The 20,489-nt window shown below is 44.3% G+C and overlaps 2 protein-coding genes across 4 annotated transcripts in view; one reads left to right on the top strand and one right to left on the bottom strand.

The window, feature by feature from the left end:
* The window catches only part of OXNAD1 (oxidoreductase NAD binding domain containing 1), a 40,991-nt gene extending 37,920 nt beyond the window's left edge, over positions 1-3,071 (bottom strand). For both annotated transcript variants that reach the window (XM_032408753.1, XM_032408752.1), the window contains exon 1: positions 2,688-3,071. The gene's annotated coding sequence lies outside the window, so the exon portion shown is untranslated. The remainder of the gene's footprint in view (positions 1-2,687) is intronic.
* Positions 3,072-3,229: 158 nt separating this feature from the next.
* On the top strand, positions 3,230-8,671 carry DPH3 (diphthamide biosynthesis 3). Of its 2 annotated transcripts, XM_032408757.1 has the most exons (3): positions 3,233-3,481; positions 4,224-4,298; positions 8,429-8,671. In XM_032408757.1, exons 1-3 carry the CDS (start codon positions 3,374-3,376, stop codon positions 8,492-8,494), a joined length of 249 nt encoding a protein of 82 aa, XP_032264648.1. In that variant the 5' UTR covers positions 3,233-3,373; the 3' UTR covers positions 8,495-8,671. The 2 variants fall into 2 exon arrangements, with proteins under 2 accessions (XP_032264649.1, XP_032264648.1); XM_032408758.1 differs by lacking the exon at positions 4,224-4,298 and having other exon boundaries at positions 3,230-3,481.
* The last annotated feature ends 11,818 nt before the right edge of the window (positions 8,672-20,489 follow it).

The following is a 20,489-nucleotide window of genomic DNA, read 5'->3' as shown; positions in this document are numbered from 1 at the left end:
TTTTAAGTTTGTGATTGCAAATGATCCTATAGCAACTAGTAAATCTGCTTTGGTCATACTCTCAAGGTCCAAAAATGGCTGTTACAAAACACTTCCATTCCCTTTTAGGAGTAAAAGTAAAGTTTTAGTAGTCATTGTAATGCTTTATTTAAAAATGCTGGGTAGTCATTGTAATGCTTTATTAAAAAATGTCATTGTAATGCTTTATTAAAAAAATGTTGGGTGGAGTAAAAAAAAAAAACCCTGCATTACATGTTTGGTTATGGTTTTACTTTCTTCAGCACAGCATGAACTCAAGCTGGGCAGAACCATACAGGGAATCACCTCTGGCACACAGAGGCAGGATGAAAGCAGTATGGAAAGCCAAGGAGACTCCCAAATCTAGGTTTCAAGGGCACCAGCACTGTTCCAGCAGCCAATCTCAGCAGTCTGCAGAGCTTCAGGGCTGTTATGTTTAATCTAGCTTTGCTTCAATACCATCATATCACAGATGACATCAAAGTTATTTAAGAGCCTAAGTTCTGGCGTCTCACCGATCTGAGTTCTCACCATAATTTACTGCCACTTACCAGCTTTGCCTCCTTAGCTAAGTTCTTCAGCCCCTGGTTTCCCAATGTTGATGATGGGACTAATGATACCTATACCTCACTGGGCTGTTTTAATGACATCATGCATAGAAAACATTTGATAGAGTGCTGGACACATAGTGTCCATTATTATTAGTAAGTGGTTCACTAGTTTTTCTTTTTCCATTTTAGGTAATACATACTCCAAAAAAGTTGGAAAATTACAAAAAATTATAAAAAAAATTTTACCCAACAACTCCTGTAACTTCCAGGGCTATTAACCTCAAATTTTACAATTCCCCAGCAAATTGTTTTTGCTAGGTTCAAATTGCTTTCTAAAAGGTCTACCAATTCATACTTCCAAGAACCAAATATGAATGCACTCATTTCTATACATTCAAAAAAGGGCTCATCTTTAATTTGTAGGTAGTTATGCTGAGAAACCCTGAAGAACTAAAGATGATTTCCAACCTCAAAATGATCACTAGGACTACAGAACAGACCCTGGAAGACTCTCACTTGTCCTCCTGTCTTCAAGGGACTACCTGGGGAGTATCTGGGCCTACAGAGATACAAGGAGCAGCCACGGAGCTGGGTGGGCTTTGCTGGGATTTCTCCTCTGCCCAGTCACACTGGAAATCATCCTAGTTAAGCCTCAACAAGTTTAACAAGTGTTTCCTAACTGCCAGGTAGGTCTTCAATTATGCAAAATGTGAGGTCTTTGGGATAACCTTCCACAAACTTCTTAAATGTAACTTCTTGATTTTCTCCCAAAGACTCCTCTCTGCCTTTAGGTTTTCAAGCCTCAAACCAGGTGGAGCTTTCAACTCAGTATGCACAAAATTGGTAGCTTCATGCAAACCTGAGTATGTGTACATAAATAAGCATAGGAATGTGTATACATGTAGGTATTACATGAAACATACCATGTAAATATAAAAGAAATATGGTATATATAATTGTGAACCCAGTAAATCTCGTAATTTCCATGCAAAAGTTAGATCTGTATGTGATCTTGTGTATCATCTCTAATCCAACCGTTTTTTAGTTAGAAGAGAAAATAAGGCCCAAAGAATGTAAATATCCAGGGGCACCTGGGTGGCTCAGTCTGTTGAGTGTCTGCCTTTGGCTCGGAGTCCTGATCCCAGGGTTCTGGGATTGAGCCCCACGTTGGGCTCCCTGCTCAGTGGGGAGACTGCTTCTCCCTCTCACCCCTGCTAGTGCGCTCTCTCTCTCAAATAAATAAATAAAATCTTTTCTTTTTTAAGATTTTATTTATTCTGATAGCAAGAGAGGGAGCACAAGCAGGGGGAGTGGCAAAGGGAGAGGGAGAAACAGACTTCCTGCTGAGCCAGGAGCCTGATATGGGGCTCAATCCCAGGACCCTGGGATCATGACCTGAGCCGAAGGCAGACACTTAACGACTGAGCCACCCAGGCGCCCCTAATAAATAAAATCTTTGGAAAAAAATGTAAATATCCAGCTGCCAGAGCTAGTTCCCAACACTCAGATTCTGACCTCAGATCTATTTCTCAAAAGTGTCTGTTTCAGTGCACTGCATTCCTTCTCTACCTAAATTTGAATAAATGCATGGTGATGGAGCAATATCCCCACGGAATCTGGTTGTACTAAAACAGGCACTAGCATTGCTTTCAGGACAAACCACCTTTTATTTGCATTTCGTTTCAACGTATACAGAGGCCTCATGGTAATATCTGCTGATGCCATTCCTTTTACAAAGAAGAAACCGTGGTTCAAATAAATTAAGTAATTTGTCTCGAGGCTTTGGGGACAGACAGGATCTTCATTTCCTAAATGGGTGATTTTAGTCAAGATACCCAATTCTCTGTATCTCAGTTTGGAGATTAATAATATGGAATAGCACCTAAACTCCCAGGGTTGACGTAAGAATCATTCTTAGCGCAATACCTGGTACATAGCAAACTCCCAATAATAAAAGGTGATGTTATTACTATTTTACAAATCACTGTCATTAATAATGGTATATGCTTGGCAAACATAGGACTAGAACTCAATCTGCCTTCACTCTCTTGGTCCTCTTGACAACAAAATTTAGGGTATTTGAAGATAACCCGGGGTGAGGAAGAGCCAGGGATGTACCTGAATAGCCGAGTGCAGCCCTACAAGGTATGCGTCGCCCTGAGCTCAAGGTCACTCGGTGAATCAAAATTCCAAGCGAACTTTTCGTCCGTCACCGGGGACGCAGGAAGGGAGGTCCAAGAGGCAGAGCTGCTCCGGCCGCCGCCTGAGACCAAGCAAAGGAGCACCCTCCTCTCCCCAAGGACGTCGAGGGCCGGGTCGATGCCACCGATTCCGCGGACCCAGCTCCAGGCCTCTCTAAGCTCCGCGGACTTGAGAACGGCGGCCGCAAAAAGCGGCCTCGGCACCGCCGGCGCCGCGAGAACCTAAGCTAGCTGACCTGGCGGAACTCCGCCACCCTCGCCGGAGACCTTCCGGTGACATGACGTCACAGCAGCGCGAGCTATCCCCACATTTTATTGGTCGGTGCCTCCGACAGCCGGAGTCGGGAACACAGTACAAAGCCGCGAGCCGCCACAGACAGAGTCTCCGCCCCCTAATCTCCGCCATCTCCATGGTGACCGCTACCCGGTCACCCATTTGGCCTCCGAGGCCGGAGTTGCGTCATTGTCTATGCGCCGGAAGCGATAGCCCCCGAGCCGGTGCGGGCTGACGACACCCGGCTGGCACTAGTGCCCGCGAAGTTAGACCGTCCCGGGGCTGTGTCGGCTGGCGGGGGCGCCAAACCTCTGCTGGCCCCTGGGGCAATGGCGGTGTTTCACGACGAGGTGGAGATCGAGGACTTCCAATATGACGAAGACTCGGAGGCATATTTCTACCCCTGCCCATGTGGGGATAACTTCTGCATTACCAAGGTAACTTCAGAGTCCCGCCCGGCCATTCGTCGGAGCAGGCGCGTTTTTGCTCTTCCTCGTTCCTTCCGCCATTCCGTCACCTTGCGGCTCACACGCCCTCTTTATCCTGTCTCTGAGTCCCCATAAAGTTGATTCTTTGATCTGTCAGTGGGCATATCGTCCTGGCCTTTAGTCCGGCCGAGGGGTGGAGAGTGGGCGTGGGAAAGGTTGGATGGCGGGAGCTTAAGTCTTGCCATTCTTTCCCACTTAGGGTCCCACTTCCTTTCCTGGGATAGTTTTTTGGAGGCAGGGACACGTTGTTGTCTTCTCAGGGGTTTTGAGGCGATGAACCTTGGCTAACCTTCCCGGGTCTGGTCTGGTCTTAAGAGAGAGAGAAGGGGTGGGGGTGGGAGGTGCGGCAGAGGAGCAGAGGGAGGAGAGAGAGAATCTTACGCAGGCTCCAGGCCCAGCACGGAACTGGGGTGGGGCTCGATCTCAGGACCCCGAGATCATGACCTGAGCTGAAATTAAGAGTTGGATCTTAACCGACTGAGCCACCAACGCGCCCCTCTTCCTGGGTATTTTTAAGTACCGCTTGGCAGGAAAAATGGAGTTGGTATTTTTCTGGGCAGGCCTTTTTGGCCCTCGCATACCTTGTAGGGACGTGAGCTACAAAGGAGCTTGCCCATAGAGGTGGAAAGAGTTTGGAAGGAGGAGATCGCAAAGGGAAGACAATACCTAACGGCTTTTGATTTTGTTGTAGGAAGATTTGGAGAATGGGGAAGACGTGGCAACGTGTCCTAGCTGCTCTCTCATTATAAAAGTGATTTATGACAAGGTAAGTAGTTGAATTTTAAAAGGTGTGGGGGAGGGTTGCAAGGCAAGGACCTAGAGCAATCTGTAAGTGCTGGAGAACGTTTCTTAATAGTGTGTTAGGTGAGGGGCGCCTGGGTGGCTCAGTCGTTAAGCGTCTGCCTTCGGCTCAGGTCATGATCCCAGGGTCCTGGGATCGAGTCCCACATCGGGCTCCCTGCTCGGCAGGAAGCCTGCTTCTCCCTCTCCCGCTCCCCCTGCTTGTGTTCCTGCTCTCGCTATCTCTCTCTCTGTCAAATAAAATAAATCTTTAAAAAAAAAAAAAAAAATAGTGTGTTAGGTGAGGGCGCCTGGGTGGCTCAGTTGGTTAAGCGACTGCCTTCGGCTCAGGTCACGATCCTGGAGTCGCTGGATCAAGTCCCGCATAGGGCTCCCTGCTCGGCAGGGAGTCTGCTTCTCCCTCTGACCCTCTCCCCTCTCATGTGCTCTCTTCCTCATTCTCTCTCTCAAATAAATAAATAAATAAAATCTTTAAAAAAAAAAAAAATAGTGTGTTAGGTGAGTGCTATGTATTTTTTTAAACAAATTTTTTCCCCCACTCCTAAAACAAATATATAAAACTATTAATAAACAGCTGTATTGTAAATTGCAACTTTAAAAATCAAATTAACTCATTTTAGCTGTCGAGAAGGCAAAAAAGAAAACTGCACTGTAATTAATGGAAATTATTGATTACTTATTAAATAGAAAAATAATTATAAAGGTTATTTAATTGGCAGTCTGTATTCCTCCTTTATTTAATAAGTGATTAAAATTGTTCAGAGCTCCTGGACTTATTTTGGAGGGAACAGTTGTATAGTATTTCTTACTTGGCTTCTACAGATAGAACTCTGCATTATCTTGTTTTGAGATATGTCATAGCTGCTATTTTACAATTTCATTTTGGTCTTTAATTTTCTTACTGTTTTTCACTCAAGGATATTGACAGTAGAAAACAAATGTTCTTATTGCCCACCTCTACCCCAACTTTTGGTCAGTACTTTGAATGGAGTCTTAAAAGTAAGAAGCTTAACAGTATTTTTTCCTTTTTTTTTTTAAGATTTTATTTATTTATTTGACAGAGAGAGACACAGCGAGAGAGGGAACACAAGCAGGGGGAGTGGGAGAGGGAGAAGCAGACTCCCCATGGAGTAGGGAGCCCGACGCAGGGCTCGATCCCAGGACCCCGGGACCATGACCTGAGCCGAAGCCAGACGCTCAACGACTGAACCACCCAGGCGCCCGCCTTTTTTTTTTTTTTTTTGAGATATGATTGACATATAACAGAGCTTAACATTCTTAAGGATGAACTCTAAAATGAGTATAGGGCAGGTAGCACCAGGCAGTTAGTCTCATGGGAGAAGCATGCTATAATTTAGAAGTTTACAGATTTATTCTTATATCAAAATGTGTTCTGGAACAAAAAGAGAACAGGGTAAGGGAGATTAGGAGTGCTGGTATGAGAAGAGGTTGCAATTTTAAATAGGGTGATCAGGGTAGGCCTTACTGAGAAAGGCCCTATTGAGCAAAGATTGAAAGAGGTGAGGGAGTGAGCCTTAGGGGATAAAAAGCAGTCCAGCAAAGGGAACTTTCAGTGGACAGACCCTAAGGCAGGAACGTGTCTGTTTTTATTGAGGAACAGCAAGTGTGACCAGAGCAGAGTGGATGAAGGTGAGGGAGTAGCTCAGGAGGAAAGTAGTGGAGTGGGGCAGATCACAGAGGTGTTTGTGGGTCACTTTAAAGACTTTGGCTTTTGCTGTGAATGACTTAGGGAACCATTGAAGGATTCTCAAGCAAAGGAGCGCTACAATCCAACTTAAGTTATAACAGAGTGCCTCGGGCTGCTGTGTTCAGAGTAGACTATGAGGAAGCAAGGGTAGGAATAAAGCAAGGGTAACAGGAGGAGGCCCTTAGACGAGCCAGAGGAGGAGATGGATGGCTGCGACCAAGCTGTGGCACTGGAGGTAGTGAGAAGTGGTTGGATTCTGGATACACTTTAAAGGATAAGGATTGTTTTTACTGATTGAATATAGGATATGAGAGGAATAAAAAATGATTTCAACATCTGTGGTCTTCATAACTGGAAGGATGCATTTACCATCACCTGACGGGGAGGTGTCTGCAGGTATAGGGGCAGGAGTTGGACACACTAAGCTCAGGAGGTCTGTTTTTGATCCAGTTGGAGAGCAGGTGAGAAAGCAATTGGATATGCAAGTCTGGAGTTCAAAGAGCGAGATCAGCTGGTGCTGTACATTTGGGAATTATCAGCATATATATATATAACATTTAGAGCCATGAGATTGGATGAGATCACCAGGGCTGTGAATCTAGATAGAGATGGACAAAAGAAAGGACTGAGCTCAGTCGCTCCCCATATTTAAAGGTCAGGGAGGGAAGTGAGGAATCAGCAAAGCTGGCCGAAGAGGAAGAAGGAGGAAACCACCAGTGCCATATCCTGGAAGCCAGATGAGGAAAGGTGGAGGAAGTGAACAACCTTATCAGATGCCACTGATAGATAACTGAAAATTAACCACTGGCTTTAATGGGGAGGCCATTTGGATGGTGGTAAGAGCAGTTTTGATGAAGTAATAGAGACAGAGCCTGATTGGTGGAAAGCTTACTGGAGAGAACAAGAGAAGAATAGGAAGCAGCAAGCATAGACGTTTCTTTCAAGGAGTTTGCTGCAAAGGGGCGTAGAGACATGGGGCAGTAACTGGTGGTGATAGAGGATCAGGAGAGGGTTTAAGGTGGTAGACATCCAGCTACGTGGGTGAATATAGACACAGGAGGTTAAATTTAACCAGGGTTGTGGTTTTGTCAAGTAGGTAGGAGGGAGTAAGAGACGAGGGATTGTGATAATTGACCATGGACTTTAGGTTCAGAAAACACAGAGAGGACCAGTGATGATACATGTCATGTCATAAGAGTCAAAGTTGGTGGGTTTCAGGGAGGGAAGGAGAACAGTGGCCGAAAGGAGCAGCCAGCCCCTCCTCCAGTCTCTGTGGTACCGGCACTCTGAGAGAACACAGGACCACCACTTAGGAGGTTATAGGGAAATGGTGTCCTTAGGGGATAGCCTGTTCTCAAACTCAGCATTATGGGCATTTGGGGCTTAATAACTCTTTGTTGTACAGGGCTGTCCGGTGCATTGTAGGGTGCTTAGTAGCATCCCTGGCCTCTACCCATTAGACGCCAGTAGCCCTTCCCCAGAATGCCTCCAGATATTGCCAAGTGTCCCCTGGAGACAACATCAGCACGCCTCTCCCACCACCTCTTGAGAACCACTGGGTTAGAGTAAGAAGGCGCAGGAATGTTTTAAAGAAGAGGTTGAGAATATGGAGCAGTGTGCTGATCAACAGACCATAAATTCCAAAGAGGAAGTTGGGGTCGGGGAGGAGGCTCCAGGTGCTGGGTGGGTGTGAGAGTGTGGACACAATATGGGCTGACCCTGCTGGGGATCAGAGCGTGCGAGATGAGGGGTAACCTGGAAGGCAGAGGTGGCCTGTGGTAGCAGACAGAAGCCAGGATACATAATCAAGAGATTGGATTTCCTTTACAACGTAGGTGACACTGCAGATTATCTGTGTAAGGAAACATAAAGAGCTATCCCTTTTAGTTGTAAAAGTAATTACCTTGAAGAGGACAGGTATTCAAATGACCGAATATTGAAGTGGAGAAGTTTTAGTGTAGCAATTAATACAGAAACTTAAAAAAGGTGTGATATATCTTTACAAATGTGATATTTGACAAGTGGATGCTTGTTTATAAGGTGCTTTAAGTGTGAATTCGGGACTAAAAACTGAAGCATTTTTAAGATTATAATTTTGGTGCCGACATTGACTCTTTGAACAAAGACGAAGTGATATAGCAATGAAAAACAAACAAAGCTGCGGGGCCCCTGGCTGGCTCAGTTGGAAGAGCATGAGACTCTTGATCTCGGGCTTGTGAGTTTGAGCCCTACGTTAGGTGTAGAGATTACTAAAAAATAAATAAACCTTGAAAAAAAATTTTTTTTAAACCTTAACAGCTAGATTGATTCTGCAACAAAACTAAAGTCTAATATTGATGCATTTGTGACACACTCAATGATTAATATAATTTCTTATTCTGTCTTAGGATCAGTTTATGTGTGGAGAAACAGTGCCAGCCCCTTCCACCCACAAAGAATTAGTTAAATGCTGAAGAGGACTTTAGGAATCCACATCCTGAACATTTGGGAATGAGCCAAGCTGGAAAAATCAAATGCAAAGTCACTGGCTTCCTTCATGGGGACAACCATTCCGTAGTTGGCTCTGCCATTAGTGTGTGGCTCCTTACCATTGGCTGCTGAGTTCATCTCCAATTAAAGAAGCAAGTCCATGACGTGACATGCCTGGATTTTGTGCTTAGAACTTTGAATTGAAGTGTTCTCAATTTTCCATGTGAATTTAAAGGAAGATCATTTCAAATCAGTGCTTTCTTTCTCTCAGTATCATTATTTTTATGTCTTACACCTGATTTCTTCCTCATCTGATAACAGCATCACCTACCTCAAAGTCATTAGTATTCCTTAATAAAAAGGGGAATTATGTTTTGGCTTAGTTATTAAGATTATTAAAATTAGTCCTTTCTTTGAAATTGGACACCCACTTTGCCGTTCTAAACTTAAACAAATTTGTTGCTTTGTCCCCACTGTGCTTTCAGTTTCCATACCAAGCCAGTGTGCTCAGTCTTGCATTCATTAGAACTCAGTTCCCGTTCTGCGTAGCATACCATTTCCATTATATTTCCTACACTGAGTTCTGGTCATGGTATTGCAGAGAAAATATACTGAGCTCACAATTTTTCCAGAGCTAAAAGTAAGAAAGAAAAGTCACGGGGCACCTGGGTGGCTCAGTTGTTAAGTGTCTGCCTTTGGCTCAGGTCCCATGGTCCCAGGGTCCTGGGATTGAGCCACTCATCGGGCTCCCTGCTTGGCGGGAAGCCTGCTTCTCCCTCTCCCACTCCCCCTGCTTGTGTTCCCTCTCTCGCTGTGTCTCTGTCAAATAAATAAAACCTTAAAAAAAAAAAAAAGAAAGAAAAGTCAAAAAGTGAAATGGTCAAAGAATCAGGAGTTTCCTTATCCATATTCTGCATGTTCCTTGAAAATTGGGACAAGATGAAAAGCAGCCAAAGGAAGTGAAGTTGGAAGCAGAACAAGAGAAAAACTTGCCAGCTTAGTAAATTGAATGAATGGCTTTGCCAGATCAGAGCAGATCAGATTTGTGTATGTGGGTCTTGTGTTTAGATAAGGCTAATGAAATGGCATTTGAGAGGAGGCTCCATGTCAAGGCTTCCTGGCTGGCAGCGGCGCTCTCACGGTTACCTCAGAATCGAGTCACCAGCCCTGAAAGGTAGAGCTGCTACAACTCTTGCTGAGGAGGAACTTGAAGATAAGATGCCTGTTCTAAATAAATGTGTCCCTGGGGACACATCTAACCAGTGTTTATAAGCTGTAACCGAACCAGACGTGCACTCTTACAGAGAGATGTTGCCCTGGAGAAAAAGAATTATAAAGGTAGGCTATCAGTCTCACATCAGGGTCTTTCAGATATGACTAGAGTTCTGTGTAATATTCTGTGCCTTGTGTACCTTACCAGACATTTCAGACCACCTCTGAGAACTGATCTGTAACCCAGGCTCTGTCTCTTACTAGCTTTGTAGTCTTTGGCAAGGCCAGTGGATTCGTCACCTCTACAATTAGGAGACCAAATCAGGTGATTTTTAAACTGTCGGTATTATAATTTCAGGCTTTATAACTTGCAGGAGCCGAAATGGTAATTGAAACCTTTATAGACTCAAAACTAAATCATGAACTATTCAGAGAAAGACAATGCTTCTTTAGTAACTTGATGTTACCACACTTCTGAGTTGGAAAATAAAGTCATCTATTTAAAGGAATTCTGCTTATATTTTAGTGTACACATTCAGAAGCAGTTTTCCTGGGAAGCACCCAACACTTTTGATTGCTGTACATACTAATTTATTACCAGAATAAATTATTGACATACTAAATAAAGTCATAATTCAAATCAATTTGTTTTCATGTAGTTTTCTTCCCCTAAATACCAACATTTTTGTATTAAAAAGTTTTGATGTGATTTTATGTGAGGTAGAAGTCTAACCTGTTTTGGAAAATTGTAAGTAGGTTTCTGGTATGAACAAGAGAGTTTTGAAATGGTAAAGAAATTGCCACTGTTTCTACAGTTTGGCCACATGGGTTTTGATTCCGTATTTTTATTTTTCCTGGGGAAAAAGCTTTGAGTCAAGTGGCAGTAAGGCAAAGATAGTTGACATTCTTAGGTGAGTAATTTGGTTTTTGCTGGGAAAGAAGGCTGCTATTTTATTTAAGGCTGATGATCAATTCTTGCAGTGGTTTGAGAGCCCAGCTATGGTCAGGACACAGTTTAAACCTCAGTTCCTCCACTATGATTTCAGACAAATTACTGAATCTTTTTGTATCTCTGTGTCCTGGTGTGTGAAATACAGACCATCATAGTACCTCTCCCATGGTTGCTCTGTGGATTCATTCAATCAAGAAGTGCTTGTGGAGTCCCTGCCACATGTTGGGCACTGGGTAGGGTCTCTGCATGCAAGTGGAAGAGAGGAAATAAGATTACACACTGCAGTTAGGGCCCAGGAGGAAACACACCAGGTGATAGGAGCTACAGCAGGTGCATGATAAAGGGCAGGCAGAAGGCATCTCAGGTCCGGTACTTTTTCTGAGACCTGAAGGGTAAGAAGTCTTGTGAAAATAAGATTAAGTGAGCTAATGACTAAAACATTTAGCAAATGACTGTCATATGTGCAGAACAAAAGTTAACTCTTCTAATTCCAAAAGGAATTCAACATGGTTTTGAGCATTGACAGCATTCTTAGAATAAATACGAGAAGTGCAAATTATTGGACACCCTTCCCCCACACTTACTGAATCTGGAGGTGGGTTTTAACAAGCACTGCAAGTGATTCTGATGCAGCTAACATTCGAGAACCATTGGTCGAGAACTGGTGTTCAAACTTGGCGGCACATTGGAATCATCTAAGGAACTTTAAAACTGGTGCCTTAGAGAAACGGACTTAATTGGTCTGGGTGCAGCTTGGGCACGAGGATTTTTAAAGAGTCTCTGTGTTGATGCTAATGTGCAGTCAAAGCTGAGAACCACTGGACTAGAAAAACAAAATTCATAATCACAAAGTACAGGGATCAGTTTTTTTTAAGTAGTCACACCTGCTTTGCCTGTGGAACAGTACTGTAGGCTCCGTTGACCCCACACCTCGTATTCAAGCATGCAGTGAGCCTCAGCAAGTGACCCGAGAGCCCAGGGTGGGTTAATGAACACAGTGGGAGAGCCCCACTCTGGGCAGTCTCTGGGCTGCACCCTGTTTAAACAATCACATGTTTTCCAGCACACACTCTGGCTGCTAATTACACACCTTCCAAAAGTGACACCTTCTGCAGATGTAAGTAATTAGGATTACTCGAACTCCATTTGAGGATGCCTGCCATTCCCTACTTCCTACAAAGCAAATTGCTCATGATTACATATTTGACTGGGAAGCCATATTATAAATTATTCCTTGTTAAGGGTTTAAAACAAAGGACATATGAATAAGAAATCACAGTTAAAAATACTACCCCCTAGCTCACAAAATGCTTAAAAAGTGGGAGGGGTATCTAAGGAAGACACATGAGGGGCATTTTATGGGGGAAGGTGTTCAATACAAAGTGGCTCCCAAATAGAGATAAATGTCGAGTAAGGGATCAAGCATCCCAGTAAGTGGCACTGAGGCCACAGAGGCCACTTCGGTGGGTCAGCACTGGGGACCCAGGCAAGTAGTTCCCATCTGAGACCTGATCATGGTAGCAGGGTCCAGTCACTAAGCAAAGATTTGGAGGCCGACTCCATTCTTAGAGGGGGAACTTTCCAACTTTTCCAAGTTCCATTGGAACTTTCCAATGTTTATCCAACATTCTTGGATAGGGGCAAATGTTGAACCTTTGGACAAAGATTAATGCCAAGATTGAGGGTGGAGAAGAGGGGGAAATAAACCCTTTAACCCAAACCCACACCTGTGTTCCAGGCTTTTTCTGTGAGGGCCGCACACGCCATCTAGGGTCACCCCAGAGGACACTGGGTCCCAGTCTGCAATCCCCACTGGAAGAACTTGGAGTATTACTGTAGCTAGCAGATACCTCTGAACTACCAGGTGGTGATAATGGCAAGAGTGAACCAGCCTGGATGAGGGATGTGGACCACTTAATGAGAGGAAATGAAATAATACATTAAAGTAGTTAGCAGAGTGCACATAGTAAGGGCTCAATAAATGGTTTAATCTTATATATTTCTTGCTCTATTGGAAGTGACTCAAGACTATGGGTGTGGGGAACTTGCCTGAATTTACATGTTAAGACAACAGTGGACTCAGCCATGATGTATCAGGAGTCAATCCAGAGAAACAAGAACTGTGAGTGATAGGGAATAAGGGATTTGTTAAATGATTAGACTTTAGCTACGTGTGAGAGCTGGTGGAGACATCGAGGCAGGACTGTTAACCTCTGTATCTGACATGGAGCCTAAAGTAGCTATAGGTCGGCTAACCTGGTAGTTGGAAAAAAAAGCTTGATAGGAACAAGAGAAAATGCAATCTGAAACCCACGTCTGTCTTTTACCGCCTCCAACCTTGACGCTGTGGGTGACTTCCTGGGGAGGTCTCTTCCCTGTGGAGTTGCGTATAATCAGCCTAGAACAAGGCAAGCTAGTAGATCAGCAACAATGTGTGTGAGCACCCACTGTTCCTGGTCCCCTGCTCCAACCTTCAGGGCATAAAAAATATGTGTGCTGATTCACAAATCTCTCTCTGGTGGTCACTGCTAACTTAGGACCATACCGGGAAGGGCATTCTGGGAAGGTAGTCCTGTAGTCCCTGTTTAGCTAAATCGGCAGCACATACACTGTTAGGGAACTCAAGGAAAGAGTGGGGCACTTACTTGTTCTCAAGCAGGGAAAGTGATAATAGCAGGATGTCATTTAGATTACATTGTGATTTTGATTTCATTATCCCTGTGTTAGCTGAAACCAAGTCTTTATTAAAACAATAGCCTGCTACTCTCTTTTAGGTGTCTAGGGGTCAGCTGGGGTTGGCTGAGCCTGGCTGGGTTTGGCTGGGTGGCTGTAAACAGCAGGCTGGGTCTGGATCTGGTCCCACGCCACCCTTCTTCCTCAGACCGATAGACTAGCCAGGACAGAGGTGTAAGGGCCATGTCTGCCAATTTCCCCTTGGCCAAAACAAGTCACGTGGCCGAGCCCAAAGTCAAGGAGGCAGGGAAATACAATTCTCCCGTGGAGGTGGTGGGAAGGGAAAGGGAGCGACTATTTTTAGGAAGTAATCTAATCAGCCACAGTCATTAAGTGTCAGGCTTGGCATTTCAATCCAATACTTTTGACTCCAAATCGCATGTTCTTCTGTGGCAGCGTTGGAATAGTAGAAAAACTTCCCAAGTGATAAAATGGAAGCGGTTTGAAACATTAAAACAAGTCAGCCACTCTCATGTTGCTGGCCGGACAGCAGACAGCAAGCCCATGGGACTAGTCTTTGCTACATATGCATTTTGAGATGAGCAAGGCTTTGGCTGTGTTTTCCATATTCAAATTCAGAACAATATAACTCTAGTCACAACTGATTAATATTTCCAAAGTCTGCCATACTATCCAGTTGAAGATATTCATTAGCTCTAATTATAGAGAGAAATGGGACTTTGGCTTATATGATGTCATTAAAAGTGAGATGTAATACCCATGGGAACCCACACTACCCACCTTCCTGATGTGTCTGTTTCCTGGTTGCTAGAACTTTGGGATGATCATTTTGAATGTTTCTATGACAGCCAATTCCCTGATGCACTTCAGCAGTGCCCAACAGTTTGCTATCCAGAATTTTTCAAATCAGGCGAGCAATGCTCACTTCAAGTCTCAGATGACTTGTGTTGCCATGTCTGAAACCTTGAGCTTTGGATGCTGGACAAAGTCTGCTAGTTATAGCTTATACGTTTCTAGCCAAATGTGGCCTACTCATGGCTTGTCCATCTGGCATGGCTAAGCACTCATCACTCGATGCTGAGTTAGGGGAAAAAAATCAGTGACGTTAGACATGAAGCAGGACTTTCTGCTTATAAAAGTGTTAAGATTGTTAGTAGTTAACCCCAAAATGGATAAGTAGTGTCATTCAATCAGTAAATATGCTTCAGGCATTTTTTTGTTTTTGTTTTTTGTTTATGAGAGTTGAGCCTAATAGGTGCAAGGGGGAATTTAAAAAATAGAAGTGTATTATGGAGAATCTTTAAGAACAGGATGGAAATGTTTTTCACCTGTAAGTGACCCAAATGCATGTGGTGGTAGTTAAACGATTGGAAACTTGGTGCTCTTTGCCAAATGTACCCCTTATGCATCATCACTCTTTTTTTTTTAAAGATTTTATTTATTTTTTTGAGAGAAAAAGAGAGAGGGAGGGAGCATGAGCCGGGGTGGGGGGTTGCAGAAGGAAAGAGAGAACCAGGCTCCCTGACTCAGGGCTCGATCCTAGGACCCCAGGATCACGACCTGAGCCAAAGGCAGATGCTTAACTGACGGAGCCACCCAGGCGTCCATCATCACTTGTAAGGGAATCACTGCATGTATGTAACTAGGCAGGAAGAACGCCTGTGGCCAGATGGCTCCAGTGTTCTTGCTTGTCCCTGCACCGTCTGTGAACTCAGTGGGTCAGGCCCTGGGCAAAGAGGCCAAGGACATTACTGGTCACCTCTCCAGGCCTTGGTCTCTCAACTGTAAAACCGGGGGGGGGTAAAGAAATAATTCTGAAGGTCTCTCTCAGCTCTGTTGTGATGTGTCTTCTGAGCAGGTGAATGATTATTTCTATTCTCTGATGAAGTTGTCCCGATTTGCCCGCAGCAGATGAGTGCTGTGCTCTGGGCAGGGGGAGGGGCGAAGGAAAAGAAGGAGTGGAGAGCTGACAGGGCCAGGGCCTGTGGGGGGAGCCAGAGCCCCACTGGACAGGAGTGTTGACATCCCAAGCCCACGCCAGCAGCCGAAAACTCCCGGGCCCGCATGTTCTCCTTCCCAAGGGACAGCCTACTTAGTGTGAATGGTATCTGTGGGAGCTTCACTCCGAGGTCTGCAGCAAACACAGCCCCCCGGTTACCGGCCGAGGTGACATCTGGAGACCACCCACCTAGCCGGGCTTTTGCGTGCTGGAGCTGCCCTGTCCGAGATGGTAGTCACTGGCTACGTGTGTTTGTTTGTTTGTTTTAAATTTACATTCCACTTCAGATGAAATAAAATTAAGAAGTCAATTCTTAATTTTGAGTACCCGTGTACACAGGTAGCTTTGGCTTGTGGCTACCATATTGGAGGATTCAAGTAAAGAACATTTCCATCATCACAGAAAGTTCTATTGAATGTCTCTGTTCTAGAATGCCACAGAGTGCTCAAACACTGAAGAAATATGAAATGCATCTCCTGACTTCCTCTTCTTATATTACCTTTCTTTCTTTGCTTGCGTTAGAATGGCCTAGCAATATATTCCTTACAGGCTGAAAAAAGATGAGATGTTTGATATCAAAGACCTGGGTTCACATCCCAGCTCCCCCATGTCAAGTTTACAAGAGTCACTTCATCTGTTTCTGTGTCAGTAAAATGAGGATAATAAACCACCTCCCCAGGTTGTGAAGATCAGATGGGATAATAAACATGAAGTTATTGATAAGCCCTATGCACTCTACAAATTCTCACTAAATGATGCACAAAGAGTAGAAGGAGGGGAGATTGTCATTAGAGTTCTGTCAAAAAAGGGGTGGGTTTTAGAATAATATTGGTGGCTTTTCAGAGGGGGCTGTAAAGGTAAAATCAGGACAGTTTCCTTGAGGGGGAAAACACCTACCTCCCACTCCCCACTCCTTAGGGGGTCTTGGTGCAAACATAATAGGCCTAGAAGAGGCATGACCTTTTGATTTTATAATTCAGGGTCGAGGGCCTTCTGAGCCCTGGAACTGTAAACACACACTGTGAACATGAACTAGGAGTCTCTGGAGGTACTCAGATTATCACAAGGCTCACCGTTTGTCTCTCAAGGAGATGAAAGATGAGAGAAGTTTTCCTTCTTCCTTCTTCCACCTTACTTCATAAATTCATATGAAATTGTGTCCCAACTCCAATCACTTTTGAGTCACCTTCCATGTGAGTCTGTTGGTTTTTACCTAACAATAAATTGTGTTTGCTCTCTTCTGTATGGGTATGAAGGGGTCTTTTTGTTGGCAAGATTGTTTTCTTTCCCCAGCAGGACCAGAGAATACTTGGATTTCCGATGTGGAATGGAGGTACCAAAGGGAAAGCACCCTTCTGGAGGAGATGGGCTCAGAGGAAGGAAGGGCTGGGTTTCTGGCTGACTTTCACACCTGGGAGGCTGCATATGAGACGCAGGCCAGAGGAGAGCAGCAGCTCTGGTATCCCGAGGCCCAGCAATGACACAGCCCAGGAAGGGAAAGGAGTGAGTACTATAGGCCAATCCTCAGACTGCCTGGCCTTATGCCTCTAGCATGGCAGACTCTCTGATAACTCTAAAAATGTTACCTCTGGAAAAGTCCTTGAAGTGAAATTTCTCTCTCTCTTTTTAAAGATTTTATTTATTTGTTTTTTGTTTGTTTGTTTGTTTATTTAAAGAGTGAGCTGGGGGAGGGGCAGAGGGAGAAGGAGAGAGAGAGAATCTCAAGCAGACACCGTGCTGAGCACAGAGCCCCATGAGGGGCTCGATCTCACGACCCTGAGATCGTGACCTGAGCCAAAATCAAGAGTCAGATATATAACCTACTGAGCCACCCAGGTGCCCCTGAAATTTCTGTTTTAAGTGCTACAGGGCTTTGCCTTACATGTGATTTCAAATCACTGAGCTTTCTGCAACAGAAGTCCTCACAGTTTCCTAGAAGAGGGGAAGGAGCCCCAGATCATCCTATGAATTAGTGGTGGAAGCAGGTGGCAGATTTTGAGCCCGTGTGCCCTTTGCGAAAGGGTGATGGGTGATCACACACATGTAAGTACAGTGCGACACAAGGGCAGGGCGCAGGGTGCAGGCGCAGGGCGAGGGGCGCCCAGTGGTTCTAAGAACTAAGACGGCGGAGGGAAAAATGAAGGAGGCAACCACCTCTTCTCACCAAACCTGGAGCTTACACTTGGGTCCAAAAAGCAAGTGAGTTGGCAATTTCTAAGAAGAATTTAGCCAAAACCACTATATACATATATTCCATTCAATATGCTTTCCAATATTCCTAATTTTATTACATCATGGGATATCGGACAACTGCTTTGCACATGTGTACATTGGGGAACTTCTCCCTCACTGCATCTCCTCACATAGGCATTTTGTCAGGTCATGTCATCACAAAAACAAGGAGGGCAAGGACAGTACAATGAGACATTTTGAGTGAGAGAGACCACATTCACATAATTTTTTTACAGTATATTGTTAAAACTGCCCTATTTTATTATTATTTATTGTTGTTAATCTCTTCTTGTGCATAATTTACAAATGAAACTTGAGCATAGGTATGTATAGGGAAAAACAGTATATGTAGGGTTCAGTATTTCTGGCAGGTTCAGGCATCCACTGGGGGTGTTGGAACGTATCCCCTGAGGGTGAGGGTGAGGGACTGCTGTAGTGAAAACAGCGAAGATAGGCCTGCAACAGAGTGGGGAATGGAGCAGTGGGTGGACAGACGGTGAATGACTGGGATGGAGGGCTATAATCACCCAAATAACCCCAGCTGTCCACAGAGGAGCTGGAGGCCTCAGTACTATGTGCAGAAACCTACCAAGAAGCCACTTGGTTCCCAGCACTGTGTGCTGTGGGAGGGGTTGCCAACAAGCTGGGCCTTGTGGGCACAAAGTAGATCTTCCGTATTAAAATAGGATGGAAGGCAGCAGATTGGGGTCAAGGGAAGCCTTGGAAATTTGGAGGGGCCAGGGGAAAGGTAAGGGGGCTTTTATATTTCTAGGGTAGAGAAAACAAATTTGTATTTCAATAGAAAATTCTGCTTGGTCTAGAGGACACTCCTGCAGCTTTTCTGAGTCCAGCTTCTCATTGTCTTGAGCTATTTTGCAACTTTGTAGGCAACCCCAACACCACCACTAGATCATTCTTTCCTGCACGTTCCGTACTGTCCAGTAAAGGTTCGATTGTCTGCCCTCCCACCATGTGAAAAGCCAGATTGTTCCTCCATCTGCATATGCATTTCAATATTCCTCATCCATAAATGTGTCTGTTCCTTGGATTCTCTTTTGAACTGGTTATAACATCTCCTGGTCTCTCCTTAGTTAAATAAAATGGTTCCCCCACTAGTTAAATAAAATCTTCAACATGTTCCTTTTTGTATCTGTATGAGGGTCATGATTTTTACCATTGGTTGAGAATTATCTTTTAATGGTTTTCCCAGGACTGTGGAGATGGCAGCTGGAAGCGGGTGAGGCGGGGGAGCCAGCTAGACACCCCTGGGCGAGTCAGGAAGTTGGTGACCGGGCACCAGGTGTGTGTGGAGGGGCAGAGTATGAGGGAGGGACAGAAAACAGCCCCGGATGTGGAGAGGAGCTGGGGGGGCACTCCTGGGCGTCTGCAAGGGCTGGATATCTGTGAGCCCCAGGGAACCCACATTCCCATGTGAGGGAGAAGAGCTCTATACTGGACTCCCCCTAGCACAGTGCCTATTCTCTGGTGACAAATTTTCTTATCCTTGAATTCCTCATCTACAGAACTAAGGGTCTTAGGTGCTTTCTGAAAATCACTGCAGGATGAGGATTCCACGTTGTTCTGGAAACATCTCAGGACTAGGCCAATGGTTGTGCTAAGAAATCATCTAAAACCTGTAAATAAAGCAAAAGGATGGCTGTATGTCCTTCCAATATCATACCGGGATGTTATCCAACAGGACTTACCTAAGGATGATCTAAATCTCTATAGAAACATGAATCTGGCTTACAATTGATTAATGATTAGGGCTCAACTCATGAGACTAGATGTTAATTTGTGGAAGAGTGGACAGTTCTAAGTGATTTGATCCTGGTACAGAAGCAAATGATTTCTATCCACCAGAAAATATAACTCCCAGAAGTTTTATTGTCCTGTGAGACATTACCTAATTTCACATCTTATTTCAACATCTTTCTTCCTCTAAGTGATTATGCCAGTCTCTCCTATTCTTCTTTGAACGAACTTTATCATTCTGCTGATTCCTTCATTAATGAGTTAAATAAATCTTTGACACATGCCCACTATAATTTGAATGAGGGTGATTTTTTTTTAACCTTTTGAAATTTACCATATCAACAGTGTGGTTGCCAGCTGGTGGTAGACTCTGCATGATACTGCCCGAGGTCTCCCCAAACAGCAGTGTAATCTGCACTCTCCCATTATTCACCCAGTGCCTACCTTGTGCCTAGCACCCTGCTAGGTGCTGAAGTTGTGGAGGGTGGGTTGAGGAAGAAACAGACACTGATCTCAGAAAAGGCACACTTGTGTCCAGAGAACAGTTGTTTCTTAAATCGACAATTGCAATGAAATGTGAGTCCCATAACAGAGGTTTCCGACTTAAAGCTTAGATACTTTCAACAACCCCCGCTGACGCCTGTGTTCATGTCATCTTTCATATAATGGGCATTTAAAATGGATGTTGGAGATGGTAGCTGGACATAAAAAAGAATGAAAGCTTGCCATTTGCAACTATGTGGATGGAACTAGAGAATATAATGCTAAGTGAAATAAGTCAGTCCGAGGAAGACAAATACCATATGATTTCACTCATATGTGGAATTTAAGAAACAAACAAACAAAGAAAAAAGAGACAACCACCCAAACAGACTCTTAAACTGTAGAGAACAAACTAATGGTTACCAGAGGGGAGGGGGGAATGGAAGGATGGGTGAAACAGGTGATGGGATTAAGAGTAACAAAAAGGAAGGAAGGAAGGAAGGAAGGGAGGAAGGAAGGAAGGAAGGAAGGAAGGAAGGAAGGAAGGAAGGAAGGAAGGAAGAAAGGAGAAGGAGGAGGAGAAGAAAAGAAAAAGAAAGAAAGAAAGAAAGAAAGAAAGAAAGAAAGAAAGAAAGAAAGAAAGAAAGAAGAA

Source organism: Phoca vitulina, unplaced genomic scaffold (assembly GCF_004348235.1).
Source record: "Phoca vitulina isolate PV1807 unplaced genomic scaffold, GSC_HSeal_1.0 scaffold10, whole genome shotgun sequence".
Lineage (NCBI taxonomy): Eukaryota > Metazoa > Chordata > Mammalia > Carnivora > Phocidae > Phoca > Phoca vitulina.
Note: the sequence above shows the minus strand (reverse complement) of the source record. Positions and strands in the feature narration are given on the sequence as shown.